Raw genomic sequence first — 15,930 nt, 5'->3', positions numbered from 1 at the left:
GTTCTCCTTGTGGGTGAACTGTGTGCAGGCTACCCCATATGACCCCAAGAAACGTCTTTTTGCAATGCCAGTCCCCAGACCCGAAAGTGGTTTCTAGTGAAAACCAGGGGCGGCCTTAGGCATGTGCAAGCTGTGCACCTGCACAGGGCCACCAAATCCCAGGAGCCTCCACGCCAATATATTTCCTTAATATAATAATTCTCTGAAGATGGATACATATTTGCGTAGCGGCCCCTGGCAGGGATTTGGCGGCCTGCGGCTCTGTTCCACTTCCAAACACCCTGACCCCCCCTCTTCACTGGCTCCACCCCGCCTGGACCCCCTCTTCTGGGGCCCCCTACCTACGCTCCCTGCCTAGGGCCGCCATGAGCCTAGAGCCGCCCCTGCGCAAACATTTTCATCTCTTGGTAGTCAAATAAATGGCCATCTCAGATGAAAATGTAGACGCCTGCAGATCTTCATTTGCTGCTCCTGAATCCAACCACAATCATATTTTTTTCATTTTAGGACCATATTTGTATATTTTTTTAAAAGCTCGCAGGCAAACTTATGCTAAACCTAAACCTAAACAAGCATGGGCAAAGCCAACACACTGTTTGGAGTGCTCTGCAGCGAGTAACCCGTGAGTATCGCCTTGAGCTGGAGTAGGCTGGGTGAGTGCAAGCTTCCAACCAGAGGCCAGGGCTGGAGAAGCTTCTTCAGCTCAGTCCAGATCTGCGCTTGTTGTGTATACTGTCAGGTCCCACTTCACCTCATCACCAAAGCCTTCATGTAAAGTGAACGGCACAGAGTAACCCTTCACGAAATCCCAATGCTCTTTGTTGATTACATTAGAGCTTGCGGCAGACAGCTAACGCCCACTGCAACAGATACTTAGAGGCGCACAAGCACAACGATACCCCACTTCATACCCAGTTTGAAGGTACCCCTCTTTCCCCACTGGTTGGGCTACTCTTCACAACTCGCCTGAAGGAGTGTCAATGGGAAATAAAACTTTTGAGAACACCCACTCCCCAATTACCTTTCTCCAGTTCAACAAATCTGCAGCACATTTGAAAATGGAGTATTTAGGTAGGGAAATTGTGTTTTTAATCATGATTTGTGCAGATTCATCAAAACAAGCCAAAGTAAATTGAAAACCACTTTTAGCAGAAAAAGAGCTAACTAGGTCGATCTCTAAACACATAGGATCTAATTATGATGTCCGACCGATATCATAGCGGAATGGAACCGCCTGACCGTAGGTCGGAGGTGGTCGCAATCATGCATTTTACAATTGCAGCTTGTGCGGAGGGCAGAATACGCCCGCAACACAAGCTAGAATTGTAAAATGGATGTTTGCAAATATCCCTGTGCCGTGTGGCTGTCACACGGTTTAGGGATGTTTAGGGAGGCACCATAGCTGCCCCAACCCAGGCCCCATAGGCGAGAGCCAGGAGGGCTGGGGGCCCTGCTAGGGGCCCCCAAAGTCACTTACCACTTGCTTTTTTGTGGCAGGCGGACCGCCATGAAAGGGCAGGTGGAAAGCAAAATCATAATTTCAACGGCCAAGCCGAGGCTGGCTCCGCTGTCATTATGGGATTATCATTCTGCCGGCTGTCCTGACAGCCTCTGTGAGACTATGGGAAGCGAAGCGGAATCCCCCCATGGGATTCCCTCTCACTGCATATATTGTAATACAGCAGTCAGAGGGAAACCCTTGAGGGCGGGCGCACAGCCTCCGACTAGATGTTGGATGGCTTTCCGCCCGCCATTGTAATCGAGCCTATAATCTCTACAGAGATGTGGCGCCGCGGCCAGGGTGACTGACTCCGGAATCTGGGGATCACGGTTCGATCCCCGGGGGCCGGCGGAAAATTAGCCCAGCACCATGTGACTCTGGGCAATAGCTTGCTTAATCTTCCCAACAGCCCCCAGCACCTAGAGACCCTAACGGGTGATGGTTTGCGCTAGACAAATGTGGATTATTATTATTTTTACTCTTGACTCTTTGTTAGGTATATAATATGTACATTGGAAAATTAAGTTGGTACCGAAAGGAACATTTTAAAATAAATGTATGAAGAGCTATTCATGATCACACAATATTTTAATTGCTTCATCTTCCGAGGAAGGAAGTAAAATGAGATTAGATGTAAAATCTAAATGAAAAATTGAGAAATGCAACAGTAAGGATCTTTGAAAAAAAGTAATGAGAGAGAAAAGCAATAAATGAGGGCAAAATGGTAAATTTTATTTTACTGAAAAGTTACTGGGATTCAGTGAGTGAATAATGTAAGAAGGGGTTCTGTAAAAGGTAAATAAACACTATGGAAGAGGGATTAAGGGGCACGGCCTGCAAGAGAGGAAGGAATGCTTAAGGGATTCATATGGGTGTCCCCCTTTGTGTGAGAAACATACTGGGGTGCAGTGAGAGGTGTAAAGGGGTGGATGTTCTGCAAATAATAACTGAGCAGTTTAGGAATGGGGTTTAGGGGTAGGAAGAGGGACTGAGGCATTAAAGGCGTAGGAGAGAATGCGGTGTGCTGCCACTTGGTGCAAGAAACGTTCGGTGTGCAGTTAGTATTGTACAAACACGTTCACCAAACAAGACACTGCTTGTCATGCACAATGTTATCCATAAAATAACGAGAAAAAAAGTATGTTCTTAGATGACGTGGAAGTTCAAATGTATTAATTTAAGCATATTTATTTCGTAACAGAAAGAAAGCATGTTTGTCAGATTTATTGATTTGAAGGTATTCTTTCAAATGCAACGCTTTTCCATTCAAGTTTTTTCTCTCAGATCCATGCTTTAGCCGTCCACGCTGTTTCTCCTTTACAACTGTTCCACCCCGTTATCGCTCACTCCCTGTATCCGCTCCCTTCCTTGCAGTTCGAGCAGCTGGCCTTCCTGTGGATGGAGCGTCAGAAATCCGGGGGCAACTACAGCCGCTACCGCGCGCAGACGGAGAAGCACGTGGTGCTGTGCGTCAGCTCGCTGAAGATCGACCTGCTCATGGACTTCCTGAACGAGTTCTACGCACATCCGCGGCTGCAGGTAGGCGCTGTGGGGACCGCGGTCATTGGAAATCCTTTGGTACTGTTGTTCGCTTGATTTGAAATGGAAAAAGAGAAGTGCAGGTACCCTGTACCAGAGTACCTGTTTGTTTCTGAGAAGTGATGGTACTCTCCTATTAAACATGTTACATTTCTCTTGAGAAGTGCAGGTACTCTACCTCTCAAAAGAAACAAGCATTGGCATAGCCAATAGGTCTCGCCTTTGGGACCTTATAAGTATTTAGTTATGCAGATCAACTGTTCCATGGCTAAACACTTAGAAGGTCCCAAAGGCGAGACCTGTTGGCTATGCCAATGCTTGTTTCATCTTCCGGGGCCACCGTCACTGACGCCCTCTGTAGGAGAGTAATTCCAGGCCCTGCAATGAAAAGCAAGCCTTGCGCAGCCTAACTTGGCTGCCTGGGAATGACAGCACTCGCATGCTTTGCAGCCAGTCAGCACAGCTCCCAGGGAATCAGAAATCTGAGGGGCAGGGATTTGTGTCTTGCACTGCCTCCTGGCTTCAAAGCGGGGCCTTGGACTGTCACCTTCACTAAAGTCGTGCTATATGAAAAAAACATTTGTAGAACCGTCCCGTCAAATATGCAGGTAAACTGACAGTCCGTTATGATTTTTTTTTTATTTAAATAAAAGCGTTTGAAATGAACAGACTTGCAGGGTTGCCTAATTGGACAGCCGGACTCAGCACTCTAAATTAGGAAACTATCCTTTTAGGTACCTGCGACAAGAAGAGAGTCCATGTTGACGACCAACATAAGGACTGCATCTACTGCCTCTACCCTAAACACGAGGCAAAGATTGCAAAATTTGCCGTACCTTCCCTCCTAAAACACTCAGGGATAGGGAGGCAAGAGTCCTGTTTTTGCTTAAATCTTCTTCGGCTGAAGATGATGATAGAGCCTCAACTTTGAGCAAGAGAGCTGGATCACAGGACAGTTCTTCAAGTGAGGGGAGAAAACATCTAAAATCCTCCCACTCTACTTCTGGCCCTTCTCAGAGGTCTCCCTTAGCCTCCTCTGGGTCTGCGCAGTCTCCTCAGACTTCTGCTCTCAAGGACTCTAAGAAACTATCTACTAAAACAGTGAGTAAAAGCCTCTTAAAATCTCTGGCTGTCCCTCCTTCTTCGACAATTTCTGTCACTTCTTCTGCTCCTTCATCGACGGACACTATCTCTACTACATCTATCACATCTCCTATACAGTTGACGACGATTACTCTCTTGTCAAAAAAGACAGTCGACGAAGAATCATCGACGAAGGCTCCATCGACGAAGTCATCATCAAAGCACACGTCGACGAAAGTACCGTAGACAAAGCCTCCACCGTCAAGGAGAGATGTATCGTCGACGAAGACACGGTTGCCTACTCCGCCGTTGAGGACTGTCCCGTCAACGACTGTCCCATCGACGAAGATGCCAAGTCTGTCGATGATGAACCCGTCGACGTTGAGCCTGTCAGCGATGAACCCGTCGACGATGACCCTGTCGACAACACTAGCAAACAGCCCGCCGACAAGAAGTCCATTGACGGAGAGCCCGTCGACGGCCATACCATCAACAGTGGTTTTACCTGTTCCATTTAAGGTTTTGGTTGTGGTTCCATCTCATTCAACGCCTGTTCCTTCTAGGAGCTTTCAACTCAAAACATTTCAAAGACATGACTATTGCAATATCTCACCTCTTACTCCGTCACATCTCCTAGAAACATATGCACAGGAAGAAGATGATGATAATGATGATGAGGAAGAAGAAGGACCATTTGGTATAGCTCATCATCCTGAGCTGCACATCAAATGTCAAGATGACGAGGAGGAGGAGGATTATAATGAACAATATTATCAAGAGGACATTGTCATTCCGCATCATACAGTATATCATAGTCAAGCTCGTCAGTCTGAGACCAACCATCTGCCTCCAAATCTTATTCAGGACTTGCAAGCCATGCTTGCAGATTATAGACAGCGGTTTCCCACGCAGCAGGTTATTCCACAAACCCCACCTCCTCCTGTGACGGTTCCGGATCCTTTACCTCCACCTGAGGCGCCGGTCCCAACGCCTCAATTTCCAGAACCTTCTCAGAAACAACAACCCCCAGACCCTCATCAGGGTCAAGACACATCCTCTGATGAGGAAGTTGAAGAAGGTGATTTGCCAGAAAACCCTCATGTTGATCCTTGGGATTCTTACATTATCCCTATGCCTTCACCACGGACTCCTCTGCCATCTGATTCGCCACCAGAGGATATAGGAAGATTTCACAATCTCATGCAGCGAGCAGCTGCTTGATTTCAACTACCGGTCACTGTTGAACAAACAGAATGTTTCCTTCACGATTTTAAAGAGGAATCTAGAAAAATTACCAGGGCCGTTCCTATAATTGATTATATATGGAACGAGGGTATCAAGATCTAGAAAACTCCTGCATCTGTGCCTGCAGTGCTTCCAAGGATAGATAAGAAGTATCATGCTCCGGCCAATAGTCCATCCTGTCTCATTGGACACCCTCGGCCAGATTCCGTCATCTCCCAGGCTGCCCAACAAAGATCTAAGAACCCAGCAACACCCATTACTTCACCACCGGACAAAGATCTGATTGGGAAGAAGTTTTCAACTATGGCAGCTGCTTCCATCAGGGCAGCAAACTCCCTAGCGATCATAGGGTGTTATGACCGTCAAATGTGGTTAGATATGGCTGAGCTCATTGACTTCATTCCTGAGGACAGAAGACAGGAAGCACGGAAAATCTTACTATTGGGAGAACGTGCGGCATCTGAAACAATAGATTGTGCCCTGGACATTGTTAATACAAATTTCAGACAACTAGCTGGGGAGGCAGTACTCAGATGCCAGGGTTGGCTTAAAGCCACCACTTTCAGACTGGAAGTCCAAACAAAAATATTGGACATGGCCTACGATGGTGAATCCTTGTTCGGAAAACACTTTGATGAAGCCCTCCAGGCAATAAAAACCGATACGGATACTGCAAGATCCTTGGGCTCATTGCAATACAAACGTGGAACCTTCAGAGGCACGAGGGGGCGGGGTTTTCCCTTTAGAGGAGGATACCAAACACAGCAGAAAATACCAGCCCCAATATAGACAGAATTACCAATCTTCATATCGGCAATCCAATACGGCTGGTTTCTTTCACCAGGGAGGTCAGAAATGATTGCAAAATCAAGCAAGACGCTAACAGAAAACAGTGATCTCCGCAGGGCCCAATCGCACCTCTTACCATTCCCGTGGGCGCAAAAGTTTCAACATTTGTGGACAAGTGGTGAGAAATTACCTCCGATCAATGGGTTCTAGACCTGGTGAACAACGGTCATACCCTAGAATTTGTCACCAAGCCACCTACCACTCCGCCCAAGGGACCCCCTTCACCTCGTCTTCACTTATTATTCAAGGAAGCTTTAACAATGCTCCTCAAGAATGCTATACAGAAGGTCTCAGCACATCAGAAACGGACAGGTTTCTATTCTCGTTTTTTCCAGATCAAAACGAAATCAGGGGAATGGCGGCCGATCCTAGACCTTCGCAACCTGAACAGATTCCTCAAAAACAAGGATTTTGCATGGTCACACTTTCAGAGATCCTAGGTTGCCTAAACGAGGGAGATTTTATGGCTTCTCTGGACATGGAAGATGCTTACTTCCACAACCCAATCCATCCTAAACATCGCATGGTAAACGCTCTACATTGGTGTTCACAGATAGCCAATCTAGCAGAAGGACTCACTTTCATACAGGATGTCCCAGATTTTGTTCTGACAGCAGATGCCTCCATTGAAGGATGGGGAGGTAATCGCCAGGATTTAAAGATGCAAGGCAAGTGGTCTCAAGAGTACAGACAACAACATATCAACAGCCTGGAATTTCGAGCAATTTTTCTGTCCCTGCAAGCTTTCCTTCCAAGGATTGCGGGTTCATCGGTATTGGTTCGAACCGACAATACCATCAGCATGTTTTACATGAACAAGCAAGGAGGGACAAGATCGGCAACTTTGTCAAAAGAAGCTCAAGAATTGTGGGAATGGGTTACACTTCACAACATAACCCTCAAAGCGGAACATGTCAGAGGCCTCCACAAAACCCTGGCGGTCAGGCTCAGCAGGTCCCTATCGGACTGTCATGAGTGGGAGCTAGAGCACACTCAAGCGAACAAAGTATTCCAAACTTGGGGCAAGCTGACATTAGATTTGTTCACAACGAAGCACAACAAGAAATGCCGATATTACGCCAGCAGATATCTTCAACAGGGATCAAGGGGGAATGCCCTATCCATGCGATGGTCAGGGATTTGTGTTTAGGCTTTTTCCCCAATACCACTAATCCCAAGGGTGTTAACGCAAGATGAAATCGGAGGGCTACCATCTCATCCTGATTTCACCCCGGTGGCCACGTCAGTACTGGTTCCAAGAACTGCTGTTACAATCCCAGGACCAGCCGATCCATCTTCTTTCAACACCCACAATGTTAACGAGGAACAAAGGGCAGGTGGTTCACCCGGACCCTCAGTCTCTAAATGTACATGCATGACTCCTGATTTCCTAGAATTCAAGGACCTTGACAACCCTTGTGACTGTCGTGACATCTTAACTAAATCACGAGCTCAGAGCACAATTAAGACTTACCGTCTAAAATGGAAGAGGTTTTGCTGTTGGTGTAAAGCAAACAAGGATCACCCGATAGAAGCTCCTGTGGAACAAATTCTCCCTTATTTGCTACATCTGGCTAGGTCTGGACTTACTTTTTCATCAGTTAAAGTCCATTTAGCCGCACTTTCCAGATTCCGAAAAGGTGCTAAGCTTCCTTCTTTGTGTTCATCCACATTAATCATACAATTCGTGAGAGGTCTTTTCCGAGCATTTCCTCCGGTGCGGCCTCCTCCACCGGAGTAGGAACTTAACACTGTCCTCACGCAGTTAATGAAACATCCATTCGAGCCCATCCACAAGGCCGAGCTCAAGTTTCTCACGTGGAAAGTTGCTTTACTTTTACCTCTAACATCTGCTAAAATAGTGAGTGAAATTCAAGCTTTCACTATAAAGGACCCATTTTTACATTTCTCTTAGGATTATGTGACCCTCCAGACTAATCCTACATTTATACCTAAAGTGCCATCGCAGTTTCACCTCAATTAACCAGTGAGATTACTGACTTTCTTTCCAAATCCGTCTACACCAGCGGAAAGAACCTTACATTCTCTTGACATCAAAAGATGTTTAAAGTTCTACCTACAAAGAACAAAAACCTTTAGAAAATCCGACCAGTTGTTTGTGGCTTATGGACAAGCTACTCTGGGAACTGCAGTCACAAAAGCCACAATTGCCAGATGGATAGCATCTACAATCCATTTCTGTCATGACAAGACTAACAGGCCATTGCTAAGGAAAGTCAAAGCCTACTCCACAAGAACTGTGGCAGCGTCTACAGCGTTGTTTGCTGGAGTTACTCTAGAAAATATCTGCTGTGCTGTGACATGGAAAAATGTCCACACTTTCACGAGACATTACTACCTTCAATCTACATGTCAAGAGGATGCGGTGGTTGGACAGGCTGTCTTACGCCATCCAGTTGTCAGGTACCTTTCAGTCTTTTAAATACTATCTATGGTTGTGAACATGGTCCAGTTGTACCTAGGAAGTGCAAGCCAGAAATGTGAACAATCATTTAAGATACAAAGTAGCTCAACTATTTTCAGTGGTACATATGAGTGATCCAGGGCACGTCTCCTTTTGTGGAGTGCTACGAGTGACTCCTCAGTCCTTTAAATGAATTAGCCAGAAGTTGTGCTATAAGGTAGTGATTTTTAGGGCTCGCCTGCTGATGCGCATAGCGCATAGCTGGCGAAGCTCTATAGCGACTTATCCAGGGTTTAACCAAGCATGATTCCAATGGCGATTCCTTGCAGTGCATGTGCTTTTTAGGTCATTGCGCAAGCACAAACCCTAAAAAGCGCGTGCACAATGCCACCAGCCGCCTGCCTGCCTGCCTCGCATTACCACATCAAAGGCAGCTTCTCAGCGTGCGCTCATCCCCTAATTATTCACGGCCGGCCGGCCGTACTTTCAGTTTCACGGCCGTGTCTCCTTTTATGCTCTCTTCCTAGTCATTTTCCTCCTTACCCGCCAACCCTGATCAGCCCCTTCCCCGCCTCTGCCTAGATTACTCCTTCCTTAGCATTCTCACCCCTCATATGTCTATTGTCTAGCCTCTACAAGACCCCTTATTATTTCTCCCTATCCCATGCATCTTTTGCCGTAAACTCCTATTATTGTGCGTCTGCAAGTTATCCACACGAAATTTCAAAGACCATAGCCTCTCCGGTGAAAGTGCTACCGCTGCAACCTAGCACAACATAATCTCCTCGGGTTTGTGCATTAATCTCACATAATCCACCCAACCCCCAAACTCCAATAAAGCGGCTATTATTTTAATCTACTGCAAAAGAAGTGGAGCATTGGAACGTCTTCCCGAGGAGCAAAAAGCTAATCCCACTAACTGATAACCACTGATTGCCAACCAATCTGGCGTTCCGGCGCACTGTACTGCCCAGCGCTAAGCACTTCAACGCCTCACGTAGAGAAGTAAACGCTAGATATATACCTTTACGATACAACAGGCCTAGTTGCAGATGAGCTGTCAAAACTCAGCCCACTAAACAAGCGTTCACGGCAGGCCGCCTTACACACAAGGATATCCGTTTTAGTGAAATTGAAGCTATGTGCTTATCGACCTTCCACATCAGAACAGGATTAAGATTTTTGCGGATCTCACCAGCATTTTGTTGTTTGCAGTTTTATATAGCGCTGACTCGACCCGAAGGTATCAAAGCGCTTAACATGAGGACCAGTTGCATTACTTTCATATTTATACACGGGAGATTAAGTGATTTGCATTTGCGCAGGATCACAGGATGTTTGAGCCTCCACCCGACTCGAACCTGTTTCCTCAGCTTTAAAGTCGGTCGCTCTAACCGTAAACCACATCGTTTAGTCACCAGATGACTCAATGTTTCCAATGCAGGGCTTTTCAATCGCACATTACTGGGTATTCGAGTCAGCTCGGGCAATTGGTACATTTGAACTGAACGATAACTGCAATTCTCAGAATGCAGTGATTGGCTTTTTTTTTTTAATAACACTTTTTATTGGATATTAAGCCGTATACAACGTCTTCTGTATAAACCAATAAATAAACAGAAATATTTAAAACAAATGTTTCATCAGCTCCTTTGCATACTTTACGTTCTCTTTTCTCTAACCCTCATATTTTATCAAAGCTCTGCCGCTTTATACTTTTAAAGATCAATTCAAACGCACAGAATTCTTTTCTTTTGGGCCTTGCTTTAGATTCAGGGGGAAGCTGGGGAAGGAATTAGACAGCACGAAACAAAGACATGCGATTATTTTCGGGAACCCCGCCGACACCCACCACACAGCTCCACCGATGCAGCCACCACACAGCTCCACCGACACAGCTCCACCGAGGCACCCACCACACAGCTCCACCGAGGCACCCACCACACAGCTCCACCGATGCACCCACCACAGAGCTCCACCAAGGCACCCACCACACAGCTCCACCGATGCACCCACCACACAGCTCCACCGATGCAGCCACCACACAGCTCCAACGATGCACCCACCACCCAGCTCCACCGATGCACCCACCACACAGCTCCACCGACACAGCTCCACAGATGCACCCACCACACAGCTCCACCGACACAGCTCCACCGATGCACCCACCACACAGCTCCACCGATGCACCCACCACACAGCTCCACAGAGGCACCCACCACACAGCTCCACCGATGCACCCACCACACAGCTCCACAGATGCACCCACCACACAGCTCCACAGATGCACCCACCACACAGCTCCACGGAAGCACCCACCACACAGCTCCACGGATGCAGCCACCACACAGCTCCACCGATGCACCCACCACCCAGCTCCACCGATGCACCCACCACACAGCTCCACCGACACAGCTCCACCGATGCACCCACCACACAGCTCCACCGATGCAGCCACCACACAGCTCCACCGATGCACCCACCACCCAGCTCCACCGATGCACCCACCACACAGCTCCACCGACACAGCTCCACCGATGCACCCACCACACAGCTTCAACGATGCACCCACCACCCAGCTCCACCGATGCACCCACCACACAGCTCCACCGACACAGCTCCACCGATGCACCCACCACACAGCTCCACTGATGCACCCACCACACAGCTCCACCGATGCACCGACCACACAGCTCCACCGATGCACCGACCACACAGCTCCACCGATGCACCCACCACACAGCTCCACTGATGCACCAACCACACAGCTCCACCGAGGCACCCACCACACAGCTCCACCGATGCACCCACCACACAGCTCCGCAAAGGCACCCACCACACAGCTCCACCGAGGCACCCACCACACAGCTCCACCGAGGCACCCACCACACAGCTCCACCGAGGCACCCACCACACAGCTCCACCGATGCACCCACCACACAGCTCCACAGATGCACCCACCACACAGCTCCACCGAGGCACCCACCACACAGCTCCACCGATGCACCCACCACACAGCTCCACCAATGCACCCACCACACAGCTCCACAGATGCACCCACCACACAGCTCCACCGATGCACCCACCACACAGCTCCACCGATGCACCCACCACACAGCCCCACAGATGCACCCACCACCCAGCTCCACCGATGCACCCACCACACAGCTCCACCGAGGCACCACCACACAGGTCCACCGATACACCCACCACACAGCTCCACCGATGCTCCAACTAAGCTCCACCAATACACCCACCACACAGCTCCATCAATGCACCCACTAAGCTCCACCGATGCACCCACTACACAGCTCCACCTACACAGCTCCACCGATGCACCCACCACACAGCTCCACCGATGCGCCCACCACACACCTCCACCAATTCACCCACCACACAGCTCCACCGATGCACCCACCACACAGCTCCTCCGACACAGCTCCACCGATGCACCCACCACACAGCTCCACCGATGCACCCACCACACAGCTCCACCGATGCACCCACCACACAGCTCCACCTACACAGCTCCACCGATGGACCCACCACACAGCTCCACCGATGCACCCACCACACAGCTCCACCGATGCACCCACCACACAGCTCCACCGATCCACCCACCACACAGCTCCACCGAGGCACCCACCACACAGCTCCACCGAGGCACCCACCACACAGCTCCACCGAGGCACCCACCACACAGCTCCACCGATGCACCCACCACACAGCTCCGCCGAGGCACCCACCACACAGCTCCACCGATGCAGCCACCACACAGCTCCACCGACACAGCTACAATGATGCACCCACCACCCAGTTCCACCAATGCACCCACCACACAGCTCCACCGACACAGCTCCACCAATGCACCCACCACACAGCTCCACCGATGCACCCACCACACAGCTCCACCGAGGCACCCACCATACAGCTTCACCAAGGCACACACCACACAGCTCCACCGATGCACCCACCACACAGCTCCACCGAGGCACCCACCACACAGCTCCACCGAGGCACCCACCACACAGCTCCACAGATGTACCCAACACACAGCTCCACAGATCACCCACCACCCAGCTCCACCGATGCACCCACCACACAGCTCCGCCGAGGCACACACCACACAGCTCCACCGATGCACCCACCACACAGCTCCACCGATGCACCCACCACACAGCTCCACCGATGCACCCACCACACAGCTCCACAGATCCACCCACCACCCAGCTCCACCGATGCACCCACCACACAGCTCCGCCGAGGCACCAACCACACAGCTCCACCGATGCACCCACCACACAGCTCCACCGATACACCCACCACACAGCTCCATCAATGCACCCACTAAGCTCCAACGTTGCACACACCACTCAGCGCAACCACAGCATTACTCAGCGCAACCACAGCATTACTCAGCGCAACCACAGCATCACTCAGCGCAACCACAGCATCACTCAGCGCAACCACAGCATCACTCAGCGCAACCACAGCATCACTCAGCACAACCACTGCATCACTGGTTCAAATATGTTCTTTCAATGTTTCAAGCTGTTTTCAAGCTTTCATGCTTTATTACAAATCACAAAAAAATGTAAATATTTCACTTCTGTTCTTGGATTTTCGTCACAATAAAAAACACTGAACATAATCTTCACAAAATTTATTTACAAAAGTTTAAGCTATTGACTTTGCCATTGTTATTTGTAATATCAATACATCTAAGTCACGTAAATACACAACATGTTGCATTATAAATGCTATACGTGTTTGCGAAAGTTATAACTATTGGCATTGTAAATGACAAAGCTATTAATTTAGCTATTTTAAAAAATAACACATAAATAAAAAAAATCATTTATAAGACCAATAGCCCAAACTTTCCTAATGCGAGCCCTATTGCATTTCCAATGCTTGTTTTTTATTGAACTGAACATGTGATTCCCACATGGACTGGATGATAAAGAGACGAAAATCATATTTTTCTATTAATCGTATAATTTCACATTAATGATTATTGCTGAGCATCTGCGGATAAGGATTTCTGTTGAGTAATGACATTTGTTGGTGCATTTGATATACACCAATTGGTGTATTTGATATACACCAATTTTATTTATGTATGTTTATAGATTGCCTCATGTGTGGAAAGGTATATATGTGGTGTTGGTTTGAAGATTTGAGGCAATGCATTTTATGTAATAGGGGGACGGGCCATGGCCTTTTACATATAGCACACACAATATTGCTATTTAAACACATTTATATAAAATGAGATGGTATAGCATGGAGTTTTTTTTCCTGTTAAAATATTATTGAGTACTCCGTTTAATTAAGTTTGAGGATGTAATACAGAAAAATGGGTGCTTTAAACTGTAAAGGAATGAATTCCCAAAGAAACAGAGGGAACACAGAGTGATTACCATAAAATAGTCCCGTGACTTATACAGCCGCACTTTGAAAAAGCCAGAGTGGCAAAATCACTTGGAGTGTGTTGTTGAAATATCGGAGTCCTCTGAATAAATGGGCTCTTCAATTTATATGTAAACTCTTCTTCGAAATAGGAGTCTCTGCCAATGCTGTGCCAATAGCTCCCTCTTGGGATGATTGTGCTCACAGTGTTCACACTGTGATTACAGTTATTATGATAAACAAAAAGCAGTATGTCAATAAAAACCTTACAAGCTTTCCAGCTTGGGACTCAGAGCCCCATATTTAATCAGGGAGTGTGTCTCAGGCCTTGAACACTGCACAGCCTTATCTGACTTCTGCCACCCCAAAGAAGAGAGAGGCACTCGTACCCACCTAGCATGCATAAGAGCTATTTCAGAAGTAAAGTCTCAAATTAGTTTCCTATGCAGCCACTGTTGACTGAAATACTTCAGTCTGGTTCTAGCATATTTATATAGATTATCGAGTAGGGGATATTAGGTTACCACAGTATAGCAGCTGAAATATTGAGGCGGTATGTGTTTGGAGGTACGATTTGCCTCCACCTTTCAGTACCCATTTACAATAGAAACCATGGCCCTAAACTACACCTGAACAGGTAGATTCTCTTCCCCACGTATGCACTGTTACCTGGGCCTTGTGTGCTCACCGTTCTAACCGTATTTGAGAGAGCAGTGGCTTCTGTGTCTTGTCTGTATTTGCTTTTTTGCTGTATTTGTCAGTGCTCCTGCAACAAATAAGTAGGTCCGGCTAAAACTTCTTTTACTGTGATGTAATCTCACTGTACTTTTGGAAATTTCGCATCACATTTATTATGCAGAATTCCTGAAATTAAAATTACGCTATTATGACATGCCACATTTCTTCTGGTGCGGTAACATTTGTGTTGTTTCCTGGGCGGTCGCTTTTGCCTATACCGAGACATCCCAGATCGTAATCCCTCTGTAGTGTCGCGGCGCCACAGTTGTAGGGTTGTTTGGTTTTTCCGTTCCTTACATTTTTTGCAAAATGTTAGTTTTCGAATATCGAACCTGATTTTCGTCTTACAGACGTTTTTAAAATTGTTATAACACGAGACAAAGACTTAAATATAAGGGAACAGTGTAGTTTTCGAATATCGAACCTGGTTTTCGTCTTAAAGACGTTTTTAATATTGTTATAACACGAGACAAAGACTTAAATATAAGGGTACAGCACTCACCAGACCTTGGGGGCACTTTGCACCTACCGGGTGACAGCGCGTGTGGTCCCCAGCCGCCGCAGGCAAACGCGGCCGCTGGGTAGAACTACACTACCCAGGATCCCCTGGGACGCCGACTTCCGTGGTCCCCGGACTTCCGCGCCTGGAGGCGCTTAAAGCCCAGCAGCCCCTCCGGCGGAGCGGGGCACTCACCAGACCTTGGGGGCACTTTGCACCTACCGGGTGACAGCGCGTGTGGTCCCCAGCCGCCGCAGGCAAACGCGGCCGCTGGGTAGAACTACACTACCCAGGATTCCCTGGGACGCCGACTTCCGTGGTCCCCGGACTTCCGCGCCTGGAGGCGCTTAAAGCCCAGCAGCCCCTCCGGCGGAGCGGGGCACTCACCAGACCTTGGGGGCACTTTGCACCTACCGGGTGACAGCGCGTGTGGTCCCCAGCCGCCGCAGGCAAACGCGGCCGCTGGGTAGAACTACACTACCCAGGATCCCCTGGGACGCCGACTTCCGTGGTCCCCGGACTTCCGCGCCTGGAGGCGCTTAAAGCCCAGCAGCCCCTCCCGCATCGCGGGAGCGCGCGGGGCCGCGCCAAGCCCGGGCAAAGGGTGGGCCCTCTGTGGCCCTCAGAGGCACAAAGAGG

General features: G+C 48.5%; 1 protein-coding gene across 1 annotated transcript in view; it reads left to right on the top strand.

Moving 5' to 3' along the window:
* LOC144764134 (potassium channel subfamily T member 2-like) overlaps nt 1-15,930 on the top strand; it is a gene marked incomplete at its 5' end in the record, with an annotated part of 1,271,238 nt that overhangs the window by 747,176 nt on the left and 508,132 nt on the right. The window contains one exon of the mRNA XM_078650285.1: nt 2,876-3,040. Coding sequence (XP_078506411.1) covers nt 2,876-3,040 — 165 coding nt within the window. The remainder of the gene's footprint in view (nt 1-2,875; nt 3,041-15,930) is intronic.

This window comes from Lissotriton helveticus, chromosome 1_1, assembly GCF_964261635.1.
Source record: "Lissotriton helveticus chromosome 1_1, aLisHel1.1, whole genome shotgun sequence".
In the NCBI taxonomy this organism is placed as follows: Eukaryota; Metazoa; Chordata; class Amphibia; order Caudata; family Salamandridae; genus Lissotriton; species Lissotriton helveticus.
Note: the sequence above shows the minus strand (reverse complement) of the source record. Positions and strands in the feature narration are given on the sequence as shown.